General features: G+C 55.3%; 6 protein-coding genes across 6 annotated transcripts; 3 read left to right on the plus strand and 3 right to left on the minus strand.

Annotated features, from left to right (window-relative positions):
* Positions 1-126: 126 nt before the first annotated feature.
* NUU61_003900 (SAPS family protein) lies at positions 127-4,141 on the plus strand (the record flags this gene model as incomplete). The annotated part of the gene is made up of 3 exons (XM_056654482.1): positions 127-2,187; positions 2,252-2,923; positions 3,467-4,141. 3 exons carry the CDS (start codon positions 127-129, stop codon positions 4,139-4,141), a joined length of 3,408 nt encoding a protein of 1,135 aa, XP_056512509.1.
* A 671-nt stretch (positions 4,142-4,812) lies between these two features.
* NUU61_003901 (SET domain protein) lies at positions 4,813-6,935 on the plus strand (the record flags this gene model as incomplete). Its single annotated transcript, XM_056654483.1, has 3 exons — positions 4,813-5,360; positions 5,422-5,681; positions 5,734-6,935. 3 exons carry the CDS (start codon positions 4,813-4,815, stop codon positions 6,933-6,935), a joined length of 2,010 nt encoding a protein of 669 aa, XP_056512510.1.
* Positions 6,936-7,190: 255 nt separating this feature from the next.
* Positions 7,191-8,799, plus strand: NUU61_003902 (NADH-quinone oxidoreductase subunit NuoF; the record flags this gene model as incomplete). Its single annotated transcript, XM_056654484.1, has 3 exons — positions 7,191-7,442; positions 7,501-7,572; positions 7,642-8,799. The coding sequence occupies 3 exons, from the start codon at positions 7,191-7,193 to the stop codon at positions 8,797-8,799; spliced, it is 1,482 nt and encodes a 493-aa protein (XP_056512511.1).
* A 432-nt stretch (positions 8,800-9,231) lies between these two features.
* On the minus strand, positions 9,232-11,240 carry NUU61_003903 (putative MFS transporter; the record flags this gene model as incomplete). The annotated part of the gene is made up of 2 exons (XM_056654485.1): positions 9,232-9,901; positions 10,012-11,240. 2 exons carry the CDS (start codon positions 11,238-11,240, stop codon positions 9,232-9,234), a joined length of 1,899 nt encoding a protein of 632 aa, XP_056512512.1.
* Positions 11,241-12,314: 1,074 nt separating this feature from the next.
* On the minus strand, positions 12,315-19,193 carry NUU61_003904 (nucleoporin family protein; the record flags this gene model as incomplete). The annotated part of the gene is made up of 6 exons (XM_056654486.1): positions 12,315-12,428; positions 12,499-14,166; positions 14,222-14,458; positions 14,612-18,375; positions 18,696-18,800; positions 19,100-19,193. 6 exons carry the CDS (start codon positions 19,191-19,193, stop codon positions 12,315-12,317), a joined length of 5,982 nt encoding a protein of 1,993 aa, XP_056512513.1.
* An 898-nt stretch (positions 19,194-20,091) lies between these two features.
* NUU61_003905 (acetate--CoA ligase) lies at positions 20,092-22,394 on the minus strand (the record flags this gene model as incomplete). Its single annotated transcript, XM_056654487.1, has 6 exons — positions 20,092-20,154; positions 20,222-20,496; positions 20,549-20,678; positions 20,736-20,996; positions 21,056-22,300; positions 22,356-22,394. The coding sequence occupies 6 exons, from the start codon at positions 22,392-22,394 to the stop codon at positions 20,092-20,094; spliced, it is 2,013 nt and encodes a 670-aa protein (XP_056512514.1).
* Between the last annotated feature and the right edge of the window lie 1,245 nt (positions 22,395-23,639).

The raw sequence follows: 23,639 nt of genomic DNA on the forward strand, positions 1-23,639 counted from the left end.
GCCGGAGACCTTCTCCACACCCTTTCAGTCAATCCTTGTACCATAGACTGCTCCGTTACGACATCTCGGAGACGACCGCAACGACACCCCTCCCATGAATAATTCCTCTCGGCTATATACTCCATCATGTTCTGGCGTTTTGGGGGGTATGCAAGTATCTCCGCCATCGATACCCTGCTCGACAAGCCCGAGGTTACCCTCGAGGAACTTCTGGATGAGCCGGAGATCATCCAGGAACTGAAACAGCATAATACAAAACTCATAGAATATCTGCGTGAGGATCATGTCTTGAAACGGCTTATGGACTATGTGACCGCACCGAGTTTGGTGAATGACGATGAAGAAAATGACGACGACGACTCTGACGAGAAGAATGCCTCGGAGAAGGACACCGGCGCTGCCTCCTCGGCGGCGGAGCAGACGGACAAAGAGGACAAGGAGTCGGATCCGTTGAAGGAAGTGCTGGACTCGGATGACCTGGACAAGGTCGAAAAGACTCGCTTGAAGCATGCCTATATCGCTTGCGAAATCCTTTCCTCCGAGACATGGTCCATTCTCGAGTCCATGATGGCCTACCCCCAATACCTGCGGGACTTCTGGTGCTTCCTCCGCCGCCCGCCGCCCCTAGACTCCATACAAGCTAGCTACTTCACCAAGGTCAACGAGACGCTGTTGGATAAGAAAACCGAGGAAATGCTGGATTTCCTGAAATCCATGGATGGAATCGTCGCGGCACTATTGCAACATATTGACAACCCAATGGTTATGGATCTCTTGTTGAAGATCATTAGCCTGGAGAAGGCCGAGGGCGGCCAGGGCACCGTCGACTGGCTCATGTCGCAGGAGTTGATTCCCACCTTGCTTTCATTCTTGTCCCCGGACCACCCAGGCTCGGTCCAAACCTCAGCGGGCGACTTCCTCAAGGCCATCATCACCATCTCCGCAAATGCCAACCCGAATGACCAATCATGCATCGGCCCTAACAGCTTGACCCGCCAGCTGGTTTCCACCCCGTGCGTGCAACAACTCATCGATGCGATGCTCAAGGGCGGCAACCCGTTGACGGTCGGCGTGGGCATCGTCATTGAAGTCATCCGGAAGAATAACTCGGACTATGATCCCGATCACTTTAGCGGACCCGAAACAACGCCCACTACATATGACCCCATCTACCTGGGAACTTTGCTCCGCCTGTTCGCGCAGCATATCCCCAATTTCATGGCTCTGATCCAGAGTCCCAAGCATGCTGTTCACGACGGCGATAAGCTGAAGACTGTCGACCGAGGACGGCTGAGCTCTGCCTGGGGTGCCAAAATTGAACCGCTCGGATTTGACCGGTTCAAGACGTGTGAGTTGATGGCGGAGCTACTTCATTGTAGTAACATGGGCCTTCTGAACGAGCCCGGCAGCGACGAGTATATCCATCAACGGGATGTCGAGCGCGAGAGGCTGGTTCGCGAGGGCGCTTTCAACCCTCATCGAGACGAGCAGTCCGGGTTTGAATACAATGATAAAACGGCCGATTTCACCAATGGCTCCGTCGTGGATTCCGGATCACCCGAAGATGTCAAGGGAGAAGTGCCACACGAGGGTGAAGAGGAGGGATTTGAAGGGGTTGGTTCACCGGGGGTATTGGTTGAAAAGAAGGCAGAGGCCGAGAAACCCGCTGGTGCACCTTCGGAGCAGAATGCAACCTCGCAGCAGACCGGCCAGCCAGCGACCGAGCTTGCATCGGAAAGTTCCAAAACAAAAACAGAAGGTGGTTCCGACAGTGCGGCCAATGCCACAGCTACGGGTCAAAAACCCACCGAAGGGTCCGATGCTTCACCCGCTACTGGTCTTGTCGACCAAATTGGTGGCATCAAACTTGAGTCCGAAGCGCAAGGGCAGCAAACCCCTGCGCAGGACAGCTCCGAACCGCCTCCCGTGCCTTCGCGTCCTGAAGATGTGCCGGCGCCTTTATTTGCGTCCAAGGAACAACCGGCAGAGTCAACTTCGAGCTCTGCCGACCAGCCCGCAGGTGCGTCTACCGCACCAGAGCCCGCTCAAGACATCATTCCTCCTAATGATGGTGGCGAGGAAGACCCGGCCGACCAGTATATCCAGCTCGACACTGATGGAGGGCCTGTTGTTGGGGATTACCTGAAAATCATGTTCGTTGAGAACAAGGTGGTACCAACGATACTGGTAAGTATCTGCTCGTTTTGACAGAATTTGACACTAAGTTTGAATACTAATGATTGCCCTGCAGGGATTCTTCTTTCGCTTCCCTTGGAACAACTTCCTTCACAACGTCGTGTATGATGTGGTTCAACAAGTATTCAACGGGCCCATGGAGCGTGGCTATAACCGTGCTCTGGCGATCGATGTATTTGACACAGGACGCATAACACATGAGATCATCGAAGGCCAGAAGCGTAGCGACGAGGCCCAGAAAACCAAGCAGATCCGACTCGGTTACATGGGACACCTCACCCTTGTCGCGGAGGAGGTCGTCAAGTTCAGCGAGCGCCATCCGCCCGAGCTGCTTTCCCGATGTGTCATGGAAAGTGTTTTGAACCCGGATTGGATCGATTATGTTGAGCAAACCCTCTCCGAAACTCGCGAACGGGATAATGCCATCCTCGGCGGCGTGCGCCCGGATATGGTTGGACCTCGCCAGACTGTTATCAATACAGTCAGTTCTGGCCAAGGGTTTACTAACTCTTCTGCTCTGGCAGAGGCGGGTCTGAACGGTGGGATTGGGGGCTCTACTTTCCAGAGCTTTGATCTCAACCAAGGGAGTGTCTCCGGCGGAGCTTTCGGCGGAGGTGGTGGTACGCTCCTCAGTGGCTTCACAAACTCCAGCGATGATGAGGATGAAGAAATGGAGGATCAGGACGACAGAGACGCCGCCGCTGCTGAGCAAGGCGAATCAGAGAATGTGGGTAATCCTTCGATCGATGTCGAGATGCTTGACTCGTGACCGGCACGCACCTCTCCTTTGCCCTGAATTTATTTTTGTTATGGCGCTGGCTCATGGCTTGGGCCGCGTTGGCACATGGACAATGGGCACTTGAGCGGGAGGCGAGTGGTCCTGCATTCCCATAGAGCGCTTGATTTCCAGTGCTTCTGATGCAATGGATGGAATCGTCGACCTCCTGCGCACCCTCCACGTCATGGTCTGGCCCTTGGTTCACGCTGCTCATTCGTGTAGTCGTGGTACTCCATTGCCGCGACATTGGTCTTGTCGCCTCAATGTGCCATGCTTGCGGGATCACAGTCCCTCGGATGACCCGTTGCAAAGCGTTGCAAAAACATCGCTGCTTCTTATATTTCCTGTGCATTCACTTTGTTATGAATTTTCTTTCCAATCCATGTTTCTCATATCCAGTCGGCCTTTTCTTTTTTCTGATATCCCGTTGATGGATTGCAACTCACCTGCTACTGCGTGCATCGCATTGTTACTGACACAACCTTTCGCTAGGTAATCACAAACTCAACCAGCCATCCCATTCCAATTCTCCCCCCACCTCCCGCTCCCTTGAGCCTTGGACCCTCCCGAGCACGGCGTCAATTGGCCGCACGCCTGGCGGCCCAGAAGCAGCAAGCCGCGGAGAATGCAGACGCCGAAGAGGAGAGAAGGGCCGAGGAAGGTGGCGAGGAGCAATGGCATAGTAACCCCTTCGTTATTGCCGGCGTTGATGACGACGCAGAGGGAGGCCATACGACATTCCCCGACTCGGACTTCCCATCAGCCAACGCTGACCAGTCATTCTCGCCCACGTTCCCCGACTCGGGATTTAGTCCGCCGGACTCACTCTCGACCAATTCTTCCGAGGATGATGGCGATGGCCGTACGGAAGCCGTGAGACGCCGAGTCCGTGTACCGCTCGAGGTTGAGGACGATGATGACGAAATGGGCGAGATGGTTGCACCGACTGCCAGCGGCATGGTCGACTCGGACGATGAGGACGAGGCCATTATCAATGAATCCCTGGGCTACTCGAACCTCTCTGGGCCCGAGAGGTACAACAATCTGCGCCGCTCTCGCGCCGTCAGCTCTCATTTCGACGACGAGCAGAACGACAGCAGCGATGGCGAAGACGAGGGGCTGGTGGAGATCTTGGTTCCGGGCCGGAAATCCTCGACTTCGAACTAGTTAACTAGTTTCGATGGCGCCTTTTGTATATATTGCCGTCTTGGGTGTTCCGCATTCTATCTGATCTTCATCAGTCGGCACCATAATCTGGCATGCCGCGTGCGTTTCGTCGGGTTGGTTGCTGTAGTGTTTTTCGCATGATCAGCTGCTCGGGTGTCCTGGGGCTTCTGATCATGCCTCTGGCGAAGTGGGGGGTTGCGCCTTGTACGATAGTTGTTTTTCGAGAGCGAATGGATGCTGTGGTTTGTTTATGCGACTTCAAATGCGTAGCGTAGATCTATGAATGCGTCTGTCCCTACCCAATCACGCATATTCGGTGAGAACCAACACTCCAAGGCTTTCGAGAATATTGCCAGCTTTCTTTCTATCACTAGAGGACTTGATTAATCGTCAATTGAGTCCCATTGAATTGCAGAGATGACGTGCAGGCAAACTGCGGGCGAAAAAAATGTGGGCCGTGGGTCGACCACCGAATCTTTTTGAGAGCTGCGAACAACCCCACGACTGATATCAATTGCCACGATTGTGACAAGTGGCCGTCTGCGATATACACGACCCCTATTTGAATACTGGGCCATGGTATCGGGAGAGTAAGCAAGACAGAAAACCCCCCCCCCCCCCCCCCAGACAATACCCGCAATGCCTTAGATCTAACCCGCAAACTCAGATCAATGGGCGACCACTCTCTGGAGGCACACACGTCCCTTCTGGACTGGGTCGCCAGACATGGAGGGCACATCGACAACAGCGTGCGCGTGGCCCAGGACGCCTCGCGTGGCGTGCACCTGCAAGTGAAGGCCGACTGGCCGCAACCCATCTCGAAAGAAACGCGAGTGATCAACACGCCGCTGGCGGTGACCATGTCCTATTTCAATGCCATTGAATATACTTGCGCACGGGGTTCTTTCTCTAGTCATGACGTGGTGTTCCCGCGCGCATTCATTGACGCCGTGGGCCCCGAAGAGACGACTGCGTTCTTTCTGATGGGCCAGTATTTGCGTGGTGCGGAAGGGTTTTGGTATCGCTACTTGCGCACCCTGCCGCAGCCGGGCCAACTTACTACGCCGCTGTTCTTTGGGGAGGAGGATGTGGACTGGATTCAGGGTACTGGGATCCCGGACGCCTCGGTGCAGAGGTACGAGCTTTGGGATAAGAAGTATGAGGAGTCGATTTCTGCGCTGGAAGAGTTGGGTTTTGAGAATACGGAGGAATACACTTGGTGAGTATGAGAATTACTTGGCTGATCAATCTCTCGAGGCAATTGTGGACTGACTTTGTAGGGATTTGTACTTGTGGGCCTCGACGATTATCACCTCGCGCGCGTTCTCAGCCAAGGTTTTGTCTGAAGCTGTCGAGCCTTCTGATTTCCCCGAAGACGGAGTGTCGGTGCTGCTCCCGCTCATTGATCTCCCTAACCACAGGCCACTTGCCAAGGTTGAGTGGCGAGCAGGGAATAACGATGTTGGTCTGCTTGTGCTCGAGGATATCTCTCCAGGGGAAGAGATTTCGAATAACTATGGGCCGCGGAATAACGAACAACGTTGGTGTTCTCATTCAAATGAAATGAAGTAAACACTAACAATATTTTCTAGTTTTGATGAACTATGGCTTCTGCCTTGCCAACAACCCATGCGACTATCGCATAGTTAAACTGGGTGTCAAGCCAGACAGTCCGCTCAGCCAGGCTAAAGCCCGCCAAGTGCAGATGTTCCCTGAACTGGCCAAAAACACCGACAACCACTACTACATCTTCAACGTATTCTACCCGCTCTTGGCTCCCAACACCGCGATGGAACACTCGATATTTTCTCCAGCGCTGTTCAACGCACTGGGAATCATGCAGGCAAACGAAAGGGAGCGGAATATGCTCGAGATCACCGAGGCTGGCACGCGCATCCCCGCAGTCTACGGTAACGGGCACAGCACCCTTGCGGCGCTGGCCCAGATCAGTTTTGAGCTCATTGCTCACATCGAGATACTCAGAGCCTCCGCCGAGGGTCTGTCGCAGCCGGCGAACCTGAATCAGACCCACACGCAGATCTACCGCAATAGTCAGATCACCCTGGATGAGACGGCGTTGATCATCGCCACATGGACGATCACACGGGCACGGACACATGACCGAGACGAGAGCTGGGGTGATATAAAGACCCTGCTGAATGAGCATATGGCTCGCGTGCCGGCTGGTCTGCTTTCCGAAGAGATCCTGTCCCGGACCCAAGTGCGTATTTTGGAGCGCCAGTCCCTCTTACCAAAGAATGGCGAGCTGTTCCGACTCGGCGAGCTTTTCGCCCTTCTGCCCAGTGAAATGCAAGGCCCGACTCAGTCATGCTTCAGTCACATTATTGAACAGGCAGGGCAGGCCATTCCAACCTTGCCGAGTGATCCTCAGGCTCTGTTTGCCATTGTGATATGCCTGCTGGTGGCAACACATCGCTCACCTGAAGCACGGCCACAGCTTTCGTCACGTCTTACCAGATGGGTAGAATTCCTTTTTGAGCAATACCCGTCACCAGGAAATGACAGCGGGTTCTCCGAGGCTGACGGGAGACATACTCGGCGCCAGCTTGGTGAGTTTGTTAGGACACAGCAGTCATCTACATGGCCCCCCAAGACTGGGGTCACTTGGCTCACAGAGACCAGTGGGTGGCTGGACCCGAACTGGCTCCAGTGGGCATGGACTGTGGCTGATGCAGAGATGGTGTTGATTCCCCTCGAGCCATTGGCGATACTGGCAGCAGAGGGACCAGTTGCGATACCGAAACAGGCATGTTTGTATGTACCTCAGGAGTAGAGAAGCAGTTGTCTGCTGTTGAACATTAAAAAACATCGAGACGTTCGAAAAGATGAGAGGAAACGAAGTTGCGTCATGGCCGGTGTGGGATGCTGACCATAGCTGACTCATCCACACGTGACCATCTGTCCAATCACATCGCTCGTAAAGGCGGATCATTCAGCAACGCAGGAATTGTGAGCTCCACGACTCCCCTTCCTCTTTCTCCATGACCTGTTGACCCCTCTGCACCTCGCATTGCCAACTCCCGTCATCATGATACCTCGAGCGGCTCCCGCCTCGTCCCTCTCCCAACTCTCGGCCCGTTCGCTCCGTGCCCAGGGGGCCGCCGCCCGCTCCTTCGCAACGGTGCAGGAGGCGCCTCCCGTGCGGCATCATGGCGGGCTCCAGGACCAGGACCGGATATTCACCAACCTCTACGGCCACCATGGCGCGGATCTGAAGTCTGCGATGAAGTACGGTGACTGGCACAAGACCAAGGAGATTGTTCTGAAGGGCCACGATTGGGTGAGTGTCCACTGTGATGGATTTGGGGGGGAAAGCACAATTGCTAATACGGCCATAGCTCATCTCGGAAATCAAGGCGTCGGGCCTCCGTGGCCGTGGTGGAGCTGGTTTTCCTTCTGGATTGAAATATGTAAGTGGACAGTGTTGGGACACTTGCGAGTCAAGGTGTGGCTGACCCGGGCGTTCCGTGCTCGAATAGTCGTTCATGAACTTCAAGGACTGGGACAAGGACCCGCGACCGCGTTATCTGGTCGTCAACGCCGATGAGGGTGAGCCCGGTACTTGCAAGGACCGCGAGATCATGCGCAAGGACCCGCAGAAGCTGATCGAGGGTTGCTTGGTGGTTGGCCGTGCCATGAACGCCAATGCGGCCTACATCTACATCCGTGGCGAGTTCTACCACGAAGCCACCGTCCTCCAGCGGGCCATCAACGAGGCGTACGAGGCCGGCCTGATCGGCAAGAACGCCTGCGGCACCGGATACGATTTCAACGTGTACATCCATCGGGGAATGGGCGCCTACATTTGCGGCGAGGAGACATCACTGATCGAGTCGATTGAGGGCAAGGCTGGCAAGCCGCGTCTCAAGCCTCCTTTCCCTGCTGCCGTCGGCCTGTTCGGATGCCCCAGCACAGTCACCAACGTGGAGACGGTCGCCGTGACGCCAACGATTATGCGACGAGGTCCCAGCTGGTTCTCGTCGTTCGGTCGCGAGCGTAACGCTGGCACCAAGCTGTTCTGTATCTCAGGCCACGTTAACAACCCCGTCACCGTCGAGGAGGAGATGTCCATCTCGCTGCGTGAGCTGATCGAGAAGCACTGTGGTGGTGTCCGCGGCGGCTGGGACAACCTTTACGCCGTCATCCCCGGTGGCTCGTCGACTCCCGTCATCCCCAAGTCGGTGGCCGACAACCAGCTCATGGACTTCGACGCCCTTAAGGACTCGCAGACCGGTCTGGGAACTGCGGCCGTGGTCGTCATGGACAAGTCCACGGATATCGTGCGCGCCATCTCTCGTCTGTCCAGCTTCTACAAGCACGAGAGTTGCGGCCAGTGCACCCCCTGCCGTGAGGGCAGCAAGTGGACCATGCAGATGATGCAGCGTCTCGAGACGGGCAACGCCCGCGAACGCGAGATCGACATGCTCCAGGAGCTCACTAAGCAGGTCGAGGGCCACACAATTTGCGCCCTGGGTGAGGCTTTCGCCTGGCCCATCCAGGGTCTCATCCGTCACTTCCGTCCCGAGCTGGAGGCCCGCATCCGCGAGTACCAGAAGGAGCTGGGCACTTCTCCCTACGCCGGTGGCTGGCACCCGGACAGCCGTGCTGAGGGCAAGCTGATCTCCCCCGGCATGTAACTTCCTTACTCCTTATTTCCTCTCCTTTTCTTTTGTCGCCCTCCCAAAACGACGCAAGAGTCCTCGATTAGATCTCTTGTCTTTCTTCCTCTCCGGCCGGTAATGCGTTTTCTGTCTCGTCTTTTTATGGGGTCTTGGTCCGGCCGGAGATGGGGAATATCTCCTTCTATACTTCTTTTTCTTTATTCCTGTTCGACCCCCTCTCGTGTTCTACTGTCGCGCCTAGGTTTCTTCCTTTTCTCCTGTACAGTCGGTAGCAAATTTGATGCATTTCATGTCTTCATTTGGTCCGTTGTAGCTCCTATGCGTTTGTTTGTGTTTCTGTCGCTGTACAAGAGCAGCGATACACACAGGGCGAGTCTAAAAAAGAAGGAGTTTGCAAAGCACTCAGCAAGTCGTCGGCGAGACCCTCCCCTCATCCATATCTGTGCTTTACGTGCGATCCTCAGCAGCCCGACGATCCGTTCCAGCATGCACAACACTAACACATCCATCATCAGGGCTCTTACCATTGGCCCTCACATCGCCCGCAGTCCGCGCCTTCTCCATCTTCTCCTTCTCTCTGTGCTCCATCCTCGCAACCCTCTTCTCACGCCACTGCATCCCCCAAAGACTCTCCACCCAAAGCAACCCCATCGCAAGAGCCATCAAAAGCCCCAAAAATGCAAAACACCAGCCCCACCCCATCCCACGCAGCATATGATCAATAACCGCCGCGCCGACAGCGCCGAGCCAGCACCGCACCAGATTGCACGCGGCGGCCGCTGTGGCGGGCCGATCCGGGAACAGATCCACCAGGAGCGTGTTGAGGGTGTTCAGGGAGGCGATGAAGCAGAACCCGATGATGAATTGCAGGGCGAGGGGTGCTGCGAGCGGCGCGCGCTGCTGGAGCACCCAACCGTAGGGGATGAAGGTTGCTACGCCAACGGCCATTACGGGGAACACGGTTTGCAGGCGGGTGTGTTCGATTGGGTAGGCACGCAGGTCGTCGCCTTTTTTGCGGTCGACGGGGACTCCCAGTTTGCGGGCTGTGCGCCGGTAGTTGTAGTCGATTACCTTGCCGTTTAGAACGGCGCCGATGCAGGCGCTGGCGCCTAGAGGGCTGCAGGGTTGATTTGTTTTGATTAGTATATGAGGTTCGTGTATTGTTCCTTGGAAAAGGGCTTGGAAAAACGGTTGGGTGCAAACCATTAGCATTGGGAATGGACTTACATGAAACACAGTCCGATCTGGAGGTCGTTGAACCCGTATAACTTTCCGAACAGATTCGGCGTGCTCGTCAGCAGCGCTATGTTCGAGAACATGACCAGCCCCACGAATGATATGATGATCAGCGCATCCTTTTCCAACAGAACTGCGACGGACGTGAGCGGGTTGGGGAACGAAAGCTTTGTAGTCCGTCGCGGCCGCGCCGGGCTAGCACTGCGACGACCTTCTCGACCGGTCTGCTCATTGTAATCAGACTTGAGATTCCGACGACGACGCCGCGCCATCCAATACTGCAGCAGCGACATGCGCCACCACTCCCGGGGCGCGACACTGCCATTGCCAACGATCTTGCGCGCCGTCTCAGGCATGGCCACCATGAAAAGAATCAGGTACCCGCCACTGATAATAACCAGAAACCAAAAGACACTGCGCCAGCCCAAGAATCTCGCCAGCAGCCCGCCGACAACGGGCCCCATAGCCGGGGCCACCATAATGCCAGCGGCCATGGGTCCGATATACTGGCCGCGCTCAGCCGGCGTCGCAATATCAGCGATGACTCCGTACCCAAAGGACACGGTACCGCTACTGCCAGCGCTCTGGATACAGCGCAGCACCAACAGCGCCGCAAAGCTATCCTGCAGGGCGAGCCCGATGTTGGCCGCGGTGTAGATGGTGAACGCGAGGATGTATGCCGGGCGCCGGCCACCCGTGTCGGCAAATGTGCCCATGAAACTCGGCGCTAGCCCCTGCAGGATCATGTATGTTGTGATGGTCAGGTTGACTAGCGCCGTCGTGAGGTGGTAGCTCTCCACCAGCGTGGGCATCACCGGGTAGTAGATCTGGCCGGAGAGCGGCGAGAAGAACGAGGCTAGCGTTACCATCACCACGATAAAGCGTTTCTCGTGCTTGCCGAAGGCGGAGTGTACTTCGTCTGCGTCATTGGCGTCCCTTGTCGGCGTCTCTTTCTGTGCCTCGAGTGCTGACAGGTCCGAGCCTCCTGATGCTGCTTCGGGCTGGTCTGTGGTGTTGCTGCTGCCGTTGGGAGTGTTGAATGCTGTGCTCGGCTCATCACCCATGGCATTGGAGTGGGGGACAATCCCATCGTCGGCATTCGTCGTGCCTCGCTTCTTTTGCTCCATGTTGTGATGATCATCATTATCATCATGGCCACGCCGTATCACAACCTTAAGCATCACCTCCTGCTTGTCTTCCGGGTATTGATCTCGGTTCATATTCACGCAGAATCAAAGACCAAGGCAAGAACAAGAACAAGCATAAAAGTCAAGGATAGGACCGAGCAAGAAAATCAAGCCCTAATCCACCAACACAACAGACTCAACGAGCGCAGGACAACTGCAAATCAAGTCTTGTCTGTCTGTCTGCCTCGCATAAACCTGAGCCGTCTTCAATCTACCACAAGAAGAACACCAGAGCCCACCGCAATGGAAGCGTTCTAGGCAGAGACGAAACAAAAACACAAAAGCTAACTCCTACCCAACGGCCGGGTCACACCCTCGCACACGCGAACTGCCGGATATCGGACGAAACACTAGAAGACCCAGAGAGGGTTGTGCGTGTCCTGGGTGTCTGCGTATCTTTTTTGTGCGTGTATATGTCCGTGTCTATGGGGAGTGTTATTGACCGCGGCGTGGCGCTATCATGGACTGGCTTTGCCCTCAGCCTGTAAATAAGGCGGTTCTGTGCAACAGGAACGGACTGGATCAGGGCCTTGTCTGACCCTGTCTGGAAGGGGACTCGAGGGCAAGGAAAGCCAAGGGTTGGAAGATGAATGACACTCCTGCAGAATGCAGCGAGAAAGAGAGAAGAGCAAGATGACGTACTGTGTAGTTGATGATGGACAAACTTGGAAGACTCGGTTTCCAGTGCAAGTCACTGCCGTCCAGGGAACTGTGCGAGTCGTCTATTCCTCGAAGAATTTCTTGAATCGAGGGCACAGAAGAAGGGCGCTGCTCCATCCAGTTGCTGCCCTTTTTCGCTGTCTACTTTGCACTCCAACCAATCACCGGCGTCCCGGTACCGGCATATTAACCGGGACCGGGCAGGTACTTATAGCCTCAAGCAGTGTTTCTACTAACATCTCAAGAAGTGAGTTACTACGAAGGGCAGTTAATTGTATTGGCACAGATCAATAGATTTGGTAGTGAGTTAAAAAAAAGGGTGGAGTACAGGACACAATCATGACAGCAAGTGTTTCGTGGGGGGATAGACATAGAAAAGAGGAACATAGGAGAAGAGAGAAAAGAAATCCAGAGCCAACATAGGAGAAACATCATCTTAGAAGCCGTTTAGTAGCCACCCGCCATAATGACGCCGTAGTAACGACGACTCATCTCTGCAGTCTGCAGGATGCGAGCATCGCCGGTCAGAGGCAGACCAAGGACGGCGGACGATTGGACCGACTAGATAGAAAAGGAAACAAGTCAGCAAGGAAGACATAGATGAACAAAGTCGAAACGGGAAAAAACCAACCTGGACATCCTCGTGCGCAATCCAGCCAGCCACCGCACGGCTCATCTCTTTGAATGCCACGCGCTCCTCCAGCCCTTCCACGCCAGAGCTCTTCCCCACACGGTCGCCCATCGCCACTAGGGCATTCACCAGGCGACTAAGACGAGTAGCGTCACGCCGGCCACGTGTGGCGGTACTCAGGCGCAGGAAGTCTTCATACACGCCGCCGCCAGAAGCCCATCCCCGCATCTTACGTTCAGGGCCGTCTCCGAAGCCAGAAACCAAGTTGTCCAGGGTGGCATAGTCACGCTCGACGACGGCCGTAGGGCCGACGATGCGACAGAAAGTGGCGTGAGCGTCATTCCAATGCTTGCCACGGATAAGACAATCGACTTCGCGGGCAGCGTCGCCGATGTCGCGGGCGTGCAGCGCCTTGGCCACCCAGATCCAAGCCTCGGGGAGCTGCAGGTCAGCGGTGAGGAACTGCCAGGCCGAGTCGGTGGAACCGTCGGCCGCGAAGGGGTCGGGAAGCTGTGCAGCAAAGCGGGCGAGGGTTTCTTGCACGGCACGCTTGCGGTCGGTCGGCTGCGAAAGGTGCAGGAGGACGAACAGTGCTTGCACGAGTTCTCCGCTGGCGTTGAGTTCCGAAGCGTAGTCCCACACGAGATGGTCGGTTTTGGCAGTGTTGGTCTTGATCGCATCGTGGTGTCCCACGAGAGTAGCGAGGACATGATGCAGTTGGAACGAGAGTCGGTTGGTTAGGCGGTCGCCAGACACCGACTCGGGAAGCAGAGCCGCCGGGAGCTCGACGGGTGGGAGTTTGGTGTGGCTCGTGGTTGCCGAGTAGGCCTTGAGGATGACCCAGAGCGGAGATTCACGGCCAAGAGTGTCGGAGCCAGGCTGCAGTACTGCACGAGTGCTGGTTCGGTGTGAGGGATGGGGGTAGGCAGACTCTTGCCCGGTAGCCAAATCTTCGAGGAACTTGGAGACGGCCGCCTCGATCGGCTCATCCTCGGTGATGCCATACCAGAGACGAAGACCGAAAGCCTGGAACCAATCGAGCTCGAACCGATCGGTCAAGACAAGGCTGGAGGTTCGGTCCTCGAGAGCACCACCCGATTTGCCCTCGCTGAGGAGAGCGTTGCCGGCGACCAGTTCAAACAGGGCTCGGACAGGCTCGCTGATCTCCGAGAGCACATTGTTCTGGCGCCATACATCGATCTGGTTGGCTATGTCGGACTGCGAGGTAGCATCTCTGCCAATCTGTGCGACCACGGTGGCCAGATGAAGGTTTTCGCTCTCAATTAGGGTTTTGCATGCCTCGTCGACTCGGTGGGAGCAAAGCAGGTGAAATGCGCGCTCTTCGGGCGAGCGAATCAGCTCCAGGTCATGAGCATGTTTCTCGCGGACGATTCCCTCCCAAAGCCGAGTTAACCGGTCCTTCTTGATGCGGTGCGCAAATTTCGACCGGAGTTGCGGTGGCACACCCGCGGAGATGTCATCCTCAATCTCATCATTGAACAGAATGCTGACCAGCTGCCAAACCAGTCGCTCCTCATCCGATTGGGCACGGCTGGACGGGGACAAGGTAAACTGGTGAAGATCAACCTCGCTCATCCGGACCAGAGGAGTTCCGTCAATGCGCTGGATGGTAGACTGTTGCCTTTGCACGTCCAGCATCTCCTTCGACTATAATAATAATAATCAGTACTTAGAGCCCATACAGTCAAGCAACTGAACACACCTCGCTTCCTTTGTTGTATGTCATGACCGCGATGTCTCTGGCCTCACTGAAAACAGAGAAGCTCTCCTTCCAGCCATGCTCGGTGTCGGCGATGGTCTCGTTCAAATCATTCTTGGCGCAGACGATGGAGTCCTTGGGGCCCCAGCGAGGTTTGAATGAGCCATGGAAGGCCGCTTCGGTCTCGGTCATTTGCGCTGTGTCACCCGCAAAGGTCTTGGGTTGCTTGTTGTAGGGCCACTGTATGAGAGACAAAAGTTTTAGCAATGAGTATGTCAAATTGGTTCAGCTATCTGTGGGGGGTTGATCAATGTCCTAGATACAAATGAAGAAACAAACAGGAATCGCAAGGGAATTGGTGAAAATGCAAACTATGAACAAGGGAGCTCAAACCTCGATGCCATTGGGTTGGACAGACGCCTTCAGCGGAGAGGGTGCATTCTGCTTCCGCGGTTGCTGGAACAAGGAGTTCATCAGGTCGATGCTGTTGGAGAATCCCTTCTTGGGAGATTCCTTCGGCTTGTCCGTGGGAGATCCCCCGTTCAAAAGAGGGCGATCTGTGAAAGCATTTCCCTGGATTTCACGCAGAGCGTCGCGGTTTTGCTTTCGAGGGCTGATGGTACGTTGCAGCTGTTCAGCCCAGTCGCCACTGAGGTTGAGTCGCGGCTTTCCGGGGGTGCCAAAGGGTTTCGAGATGGGCTGGGTGGTTTCCAGGTCACCGTCAGTGCTCTGAGAATCGTCCCGCTCCACGGTGCGATGAAGGTTGGGAAAGGAACCCGCCATATCCATGTCCTCACCCTCATCAGATTCAACTATCGAGTCGCCAGATTGCTGGCTTTCGGTGACGACCTCGTCGTCCTGCTCAATAGTCGAACCCGTGGAGCCTTCCTCTAAAAAAGACTCGGTCTCGCCGTCGGAACGCATTTCCTCATCCTCGGCTTCCATGGCCTGACTACCAAACGAGCCGGGAACGAGCTTGCGCTTCTTGAAGTCGAAGGTGTCATCGTCAACACCGGCCATGGAGCCAACAAAGGACTCATCGATGGAGAAGGTCGCGGATTGCTCAAAGCTCGCGGGGTGGTCGGACTGAGCCTTTGGGGTGCCACTGTCAGGGCCAGCACTCAAGGTGCTCTGGTCAAGGCTCTCACCTTCTTCGTCCTCTTCATCATAATCCAGCCCATAGGTGGTGTAGTGGGGCACCTTGAACACCCAGGTTCCGGTTTCAATCTCGTAGGTGACAAATTCGGTATCGGTGACCTTTTGCAGGCGGTCAATGTGTTTGTCAAAGAGGGGACCGCTAGTAAGGGGCGACGGCTTCTTCCTGTCCCTGCCGCGGGGCCAGGAGTTCTGGATTCGGAGAGTAGACGGGACGTTAAGCCCTTTACCCATGGGGGGTTTGATCCCTTCATCAGGGTACACGGTGATCTTCCGAACGCCGATATCGACAATTTTCGCGAAGAGGTTGTCCAGCTCAATAGTGGTCAGATCGACAGGTTCGTTGAAAGTAACTTGTCCGCAGTTTCGGCGGCCAACGGTGAAGTCAGCGACGTGCTTGAGCTGGTCACGGCTCATCTTGTTAAGCTCCGCGCGGCTGGGCTTCATCCAGTACTCGCCCGGCTTCGGGTCGCCGCCAGGCACGAACGTAAGACGCTTCACACCATCAACCGAGGCAGTAGTAGGTTCTCCATTTTCCGGGACAACGGCAAGGTCGCGGCGAGCAGACTCCATCTCGGGACGGTCAGTATCTCCGACGCCGTCAATACCGTTGATGCTACCGCTCTTGCGGACAGAACGAAGAAAACCAAGCTCTTCGGGGGTCGGTTCGGGGCTCTTGGATTCGACACGAATAACCTCGGCATCAGAAGGGGTCGTGGAGTCAAAGCTGACCTTTTTCTTCAGCTTGTCAGCCGGCTGAGCGTCCTCTCCGTTCGTAATGGGCGCGGGAGAGATGCTAGCGGGGCGCGAAAACAGATCATTTCGCAAGCTGCGATCGATAGTAAGGCGCTTAAGGCTGCCAGTATTGGCGCGAGTGCTGCCAGGCTGGAGGGCACCGGGGGACAGAACGCTGTCCGAGTCTGGGTCAAAGGTCTTGCGAAGGTTGCTGGTGGAGTAGCTCTTGCTGAAGCTACGGCCAAAGCTGCCGTTAATGCTGCCACGAAGACTGCCACTGCCACCCAGAAGGCTGTTGCCGAGGCCAGAGGGAGTGCTCGTGGCGCTGGACGGTGAGCCGTAAGTGGAGTAAGAGAAGCCATAGCCTTGACGCTTCGGCGGCGTGATGAGGCGATTGGCAGCATGGGGAGTGATCTTGTACGCAGGCAGTGGGGTTCGCTGCTTTTGCTTGACGCTGGAGGAAAGCGGCGTGGCCAGGGGACCGGGAGTCGGTGCGTTGGGAGTCGGGAGGCCAGAGAAGATGGACTGGCTACCGTAGGGGTTACCTTCTAGCAGGGATGCCTGCAGGCTTCCAGGGGCTGGCTGCTGCTGCGGCGCTTGCTGGGATGCACCAAACAAGCTGCCGCCACCGAGGCCTCCAGCTTGCGGTTGTTGATTCTGGGTACCACCAAACAGTGAGGATCCAGCGCCCTGGCCGGTCGTGCTTTGGGTGCCGAACAGACCACCACCGGTGCTTCCGGTCGATCCAAAGAGGCCGCCACCGGGCTTCTGCTGTTGCTGATTCTGGGAGCCGCCGAACAAGCCCCCGCCGCCCGGTTGCTGGGTCTGGGTGTTCCCAAAGCCCGAGAATGCGCCGCCAGTGGTACCGCCAGTCGAGCCAAAGAGCCCGCCGGGCTTCTGCTGCTGCTGGTTCTGCGAGGTGCCGAAAAGACCACCGCCAGTACTAGTTTGCTGGGGTTGGGCACCGCCGAAAAGCGAGCCCGTTCCTTGCTGGGGTTGTTGCTGTTGCTGGTTTTGACCGAAGAGTGAAGATCCGGTTCCAGAACCACCAGTACCAGTGCCGCCAAACAAGCTCGAGCCGGGTTGCTGTTGCTGAGTGGCCCCGCCCAATCCGCCGCCAAAGAGGCCTTTGTTCTGGGTTTGGTTCTGAGCTTGGTTTTGCTGGCCGAAACCACCACCAAATGCACTCGTTCCAGTCTGCTGACCGCCACCAAAGGGAGTCGTGCCAGCCGTGGAGGCGCCAAATGGATTCGGAGCACTGGTCGCGGGCTGACCCAAGGTACCACCACCGAATCCTGTACCAGTCCCACCAGTGCCACCGAAAGCGGGCTTAGTCTGTTGCTGAGCATTGCCGCCAAACAATGAGCCGCCGGTGCCACCGAAAGCGCTTCCAGTGCCAGTACTGCTTCCGAAGCCGCCAGTTGTTCCAGTCGTCCCACCGAAGAGACTGGGTTGTGAGGTCCCGGATGTTCCCCCACCACCGAATAGTGAGGTTGCGGGCTTGGATGCTCCAAACAATGGGTTAGAAGGGGTTGAGCCGAATCCGCCGGTCGTTGCAGTTTGGCCAAATCCGGATGGCGCACTGGTAGCAGCAGCACCACCAAATGGCGTAGTACTCGCGCCGAAGCCCGTGCCCGCAGTGTTTTGTTGCTGACCAAACCCACCGGCTCCCCCGAAGGCAGAGGTGCCAAAGGCGCCGGCCTGACCACTGCCGTTGCCGAAGCGGCGTCCTTGCTGGTAATCAGCAAGTCGTAATTCCTCGAACGAGAATTTGTTGTAGGGCTGCATGAAGCTGACGCTCTGGTAATGGTTCATCGTGCTCGAATTCTGGTCTTTCTCCGTGAAGGGGTTGAACGGGGTGCCACCAGTGCCCTCGCAAGGAGGGAGGGCACCTTGGAAGGCAGTGCCTGAGCCGCCGAAGCCTGCGGTACCAGTGCCAGTGGCGGCGCCGGCGCCGGCACCCGTGTTAGCCCCGAAGCCACCGCCCGTGCCGAAGCCACCCGTGGTGTTCGTCGTGCTGCCAAAGCCCCCAGTTTTGTTACCGCCGAAGAGGCCGCCGCCGGCGGCACCAGCATTGCTGCCGAAACCACCTGTAGTTCCAGAGGAGCCGAATCCGCCACCGCCGAAACCAGTACTGCCAGCGGTTTGGGTTCCCCCGAAGAGACTCCCACCGCTAGACGTGTTGGTCGCGCCGAAGCCGCCGGGGCGGTTTTGGGTACCGCCACCGAAAAGGGAATTAGATTGGTTTTGTGTGTTGGTTCCGAAGCCTGATGAGAGATAAAAGTTAGCAAATGCAATGAATTTGCAGTTCAAATAAACACTATAAGTGGCATAGAAAAAGAAAACAAGGTCCTCGGATGCCGATCGCTCAAGGTCCAAGGAAGTCACTGAAGCGCAGGATGATGAAGACGGTGGTCGGCGACGCAATACAACTCGAAAACTGCTGCAACGCAGGGCGTTCCAAAGCATGACCGGTGCAACCCCTTCGGATAGCCGAGAACGGATCGGAGCAAGGATATCGATGAAGCGCCACCCCGCAAGGGCGCCGGGGGAGCAGAATCGCAAGGCTTATTCGCTGAGCACGTACCTCCACCGGAGCCAAAGCCACTGGACGTGTTGCTGCCAAAGAGGCTGCCACCTGTGTTTCCCGTGGTGCCACCGCCACCAAACGTGGAGGAAGTCGAGCCGAAGCCTAGATGACGGGAGGGATCGCGGTCAGAGAGACTGGTTTCCAAGCAGGCCCTTGCTTTCCTGGTTCTTGCTGCGGTGTCGCTGATCGTCGAGATGATCCACGGGGCGTGATCTTCGGTGGCACGGTCAAGGTTGATAAACGTTGGCAGGTCTTCGCCTTGCGCGTGTCTTCGCCGAGTCGCGGGTCGACATCAGGAGCACCAGTAGAGGCCGAGCAGAGGCAGAAACCGAGGACAAAACAGAGGATGGGCCAGAAAAAAAAAAGAAAACCAGGTTGAAACTATCACAGGGAAAACCTACCTCCACCAGTGTTGGTGCCTCCGAAGCCAGAGCCCGTCCCGAAGCCGGAACTCTGGTTGTTCTGGCCAAACCCTCCAAATCCTCCGAAAGACATGTTGTCGGTTGGAGTTTTGGGTGATTAGGAATTCATAAGTTGATTTAAATTGATGGCGCACAGGTTGAATGAGGATAGAATGCAGAATGAATGCGAAAGAATAGAGGGGTGGCGGCGAAAAGGAGAGCGCGTGGAGGAAGAAAAGAGGGAGAGAGACGCGACAGAAAAGTAGTCAAGTTTGCCCAAGGCTAAAGATTAGTCATCCCCGGGCGACAGTGTTCCGTCACGTGAGTGCTGCCTGAGCTGGGCGACAATAACGATAATGGTCTTGTTGGTGCTTTCATGAACAATGATTTATGCAGTGGCATTAACTGATAAATGAATGTTTAATTTTCCCAAAAAAATTACTATTAAAAGGTGTCAAAGTAGGAAGCGCCACATTAATCATTGCAAGAAGATGAAGGACTGCATTCGGAATCACGAGTAGCATCCAAGTGCTCGCGGTGTGTATCTTACACCGAGTGGAATAGCGATCGGATTGTGAAAGCTTCTCGAATTACAGGTGAAAAACCAAGCTTTTAGCGAGCCTTTGTGCAATTTCCCGCAGTCTTAATGTTGTATATCCTAGTCTCCTCGTCGAAAATCTACATGTCTTCAGGGGTTTGATAATGGTAATGCAACCGAATAATAAAACAGTATCAAGAAAACCATAAAACAACATACTATTCACAGCGCTTCTGAAGACATACAAGGGAATCTCAAATACAATATAAGTGGACAAAACAAAGAGAAACAACCAGGCCGTGAGTCACTAGTCCGGCCTTGAACCAAACCGTCGGACATAACAAGGAGTGGCAAGCTAAGCCATGAGCATGGGATGCTCTAAAAGACTCCAAGAGATCGATATCCCGAGGACCTCCATTATCATAGTCATCAATTTATAGGCCGAGTATTTCTTTTACTTCTGGCGGGCATCGTGGACAGTGGCGATGATCTTGTCGACCACCGATGGGTCGGACAGCTATTCAAAGGAAATACGTCAGATCATCAAAGCTGCGATCTTTGGCAAATAGAGACACAAGACTTACTGTCGAGATATCACCAAGGCTATCCTCCTCACCGCTGAGGATCTTCCGCAGGATTCGGCGCATGATCTTGCCACTGCGGGTCTTGGGAAGGTCGTCGACAACAAAGACGGCCTTGGGGGCGGCAAACGGGCCGATCGATTTGCGGACCTGCATCACAAGATCCTTGCGCACCTCCTCATTTGTTTCGTTGCCCTCCTTCAGAGCGACAAAGGCATTGACGGCCTGGCCGGTCAACTCGTCGGCAATACCCACGACGGCGGCTTCGGCAACCATGGCTGGGGATTGTAAGCTTGATGAATACTTGCTGGTCGAGGACAAGGGACTTACGGTGTTCCAGGAGAGCAGCTTCGATCTCGGCAGTCGACAGACGGTGCCCGGACACGTTGACAACATCGTCGACACGACCGCGGATCCAGTAGTAGCCGTCATGATCGCGACCAGCGCCATCACCAGTGAACTGGACATCGGTTAGTCTCTTGATTATAACACTAACGGTGGATATGGGAGTTCTTACGTAGTATCCCTTATACACGTTCAGGTAGGTATCCATATAGCGCTTGTGGGCACCCCAGACGGTGCGGGCCATGCTCGGCCAAGGCTGCTTGAAGGCGAGAACACCCTCGACATCATTGCCAGTGATCTCCTCGCCCGAGACTGGATCAATGATAGCGGGCTCAATGCCAAAGAAGGGCATCGAGGCACTACCGGGCTTGGTCGGAGTCACACCACCCAAAGGGGTGATGACATGGGAGCCAGTCTCAGTTTGCCAGTAAGTCTGCGATAACAGAAGTTAATTGGAGATGAACGGCCAAAGCAATGGAGGGGGAGACAAACGTCGCAGATGTGTGCTTCTTCCTTGCCGACCGACTCAAAGTACCACTTCCAGACCTCCGCGGCAATGGGCTCGCCGACCGAACCCAAGATCCGCAGATGGCTCATCTTGTGGTGGATGTGCTGGTCGCCAGCGCGCTTCAATAACCGCAGGGCAGTCGGGGCCACGTAGAACTGCGTCACGTTGTACTTGTCGATCACGTCCCAGTAGCGAGCGAAGTTGGGGTATGCGGGAGTACTCTCAAAAACCACAGTGGCGCAGCCCAACAGCAGCGGAGCGTAGACAACGTACGTGTGACCGGTGATCCAGCCAACGTCGCCCCCACAGAAGAAGCGGTCGTCGTCGTGGATGTCGAAGACGTACTTGCCAGTCATGGCCGCACCGAGCAGGTAACCGGCAGTCGTGTGCATGACACCCTTGGGCTTGCCAGTCGAGCCCGAGGTGTAGAGCAGGAACAGCGGGTCCTCGGAGCTGACAGGCTCCGGGGGCAGGTAGTTGGGGTATTTCTCAACCTCCTCGTGCCACCAGAGGTCGCGGCCCTCGGTCCAGGGCACCTCGGCGCCCGTTCGCTTGTAGACCAAGACGCTGGACACTTCGGGGCACTGCTTGAGTGCCTCGTCGACAATGCGCTTGGTGCCAATGACCTTGCCACCGCGCTTGCCCTCGTCGGTGGTGATGACCACCTTGGAATGGGCGTCCAGGACACGGTCTCGCAGCGAATCCGACGAGAAACCAGCGAACACGACCGAGTGCACGGCACCAATTCGAGAACAGGCCAGGAAGGCAATGACCGCCTCGGGGATCATGGGCAGGTAGATGGCGACCGTGTCACCCTTTTTGACGCCGCGCTGCTTCAGAGTCCAGGCGACCCGCGACACCTCGCGCAGCAGCTCGCCGTATGTGATCTTCCGGCCCTCGTTCGGCTCATCGGCCTCGTAGATGATGGCCACCTTGTTCGGGTCCTTGAGCGCATGGCGATCGACGCAGTTGTAGGATGCATTCAGCTGGCCCTCGACGAACCATGCGTTGTCGCCGTTTTCGAATGATCCGAAGTGGGTGGTCTGGAAATCCCGGTCGAACGAGAGGAGCTCGCGGGCCATGCGAGCCCAGAAGGTGTTGGGACTGCGAATTGACTCCTCGTAGAGCTTTTTGTACTCATCCAGATCTTTGAGATATGTACCGGTGGGATGTTTGTCGTGGAATGCTTTGGGGACATGGAAAGTGTCGACCTCGTGTGCCTCCAGCACCTATGCAGTCATCATTAGACGCCGAAATCAACAGACAAGAAATTGCCATTCTTACCACTGAGGGCTGGGGAGGCTTAACGACGCCGTCCGACATAATTGCGAGCTCCTGTGGACAGAAGGAGACCAAGACGCGAATTCTGGGAGAAGAAACAGGGAATTAGTGGGCTTGCACACAGAGCGACACGGGATCATTAAGCTCGGGTCTTAGAGAGTCGGTGAGTGGGGTGGATCGAAACTAAAACACTCACTAGTCCACAAACTATGGGGCAGTATATAGAACCAAGAGAGAGAGAGAGAGAGAGAGAGGGAGGGAGATGAGAAAAGGGATAAGATGTGAGTCCAGAGAAGAAGGGAAAAATAGAAAAGAAAGAAAAGAGAGATCCGGGGATCCGCCACAAATTAGTAGTCTCGCGATCGCAGTGGAGACTCTTACATTTCCGTTACGCTCCCGATGCGGCGTATTTGCGTTGCACTTGCTGGGACATTATGAATCCGATATTCAGAATATAATCATATAATGCCTGCAGTATTTCCACTATCCTTCTTTCTACAATATTCTATACTATCTTCTAGACTATATTTCCATAGTATATTCTCCTATATTCTCCTATATCCACAGCGTATACTATGTACAGCGTAATACCCAGGCTCGGCTATGCGGGGCATGACCTTCCATTGCTCCGTTGCTCCGGGGAAAGCTACGTCCCCCGGGCTTCATTATCCCAGCCCGAAAAATATATATAAAATAAATATATAAAATATATTAACCACTAACTACTTTAAGTAGGTCCTTACCCAGGTATATCCCCACCTGCTCCTGTTCTCCGTAGGGACCATTTGTCCGAAGCCACCGGGGCATAACTGACCATACCACCATACCCTCGGCTGGAGGGCTTACTGCCCTTGGCACACATTGCCCAGGAGTACCAAGACACGCGAGACAGAGGGGAGTATGCACCTGTCTTCACACGCCACCCGACCCAAAGCGTATTATGGTATTATTCGCGAACACCAGACTTGCCAGTATCATGCCCCCAAAGAACATAAGGAACCAAACGATGTCATCGGTCGATCCTATGATGTAAACTCCCCAGATCCGAGGCGAATCGTTCGAATGCGGAGGCGATGAGTCAGCACCGTGAATATCATCATCATCATCATTCGACTATTGGGAATGTGGTCATTGGTACATGGCAATTAATACATGGGATATCATCCATGGATGTTGGATCGCGGTACTAGGCTGTGAGGTTGATTTCGAATCCTTCGCAAATCCTTCCCAATCCTTGATATCAGATCCTGCAAGTAATTCTTGCCGCTATATATTTCATCACTCCTA

Source organism: Penicillium alfredii (genome assembly GCF_028826965.1).
Source record: "Penicillium alfredii strain IBT 34128 chromosome Unknown utg000005l_segment0_segment0, whole genome shotgun sequence".
Taxonomy (NCBI): Eukaryota; Fungi; Ascomycota; class Eurotiomycetes; order Eurotiales; family Aspergillaceae; genus Penicillium; species Penicillium alfredii.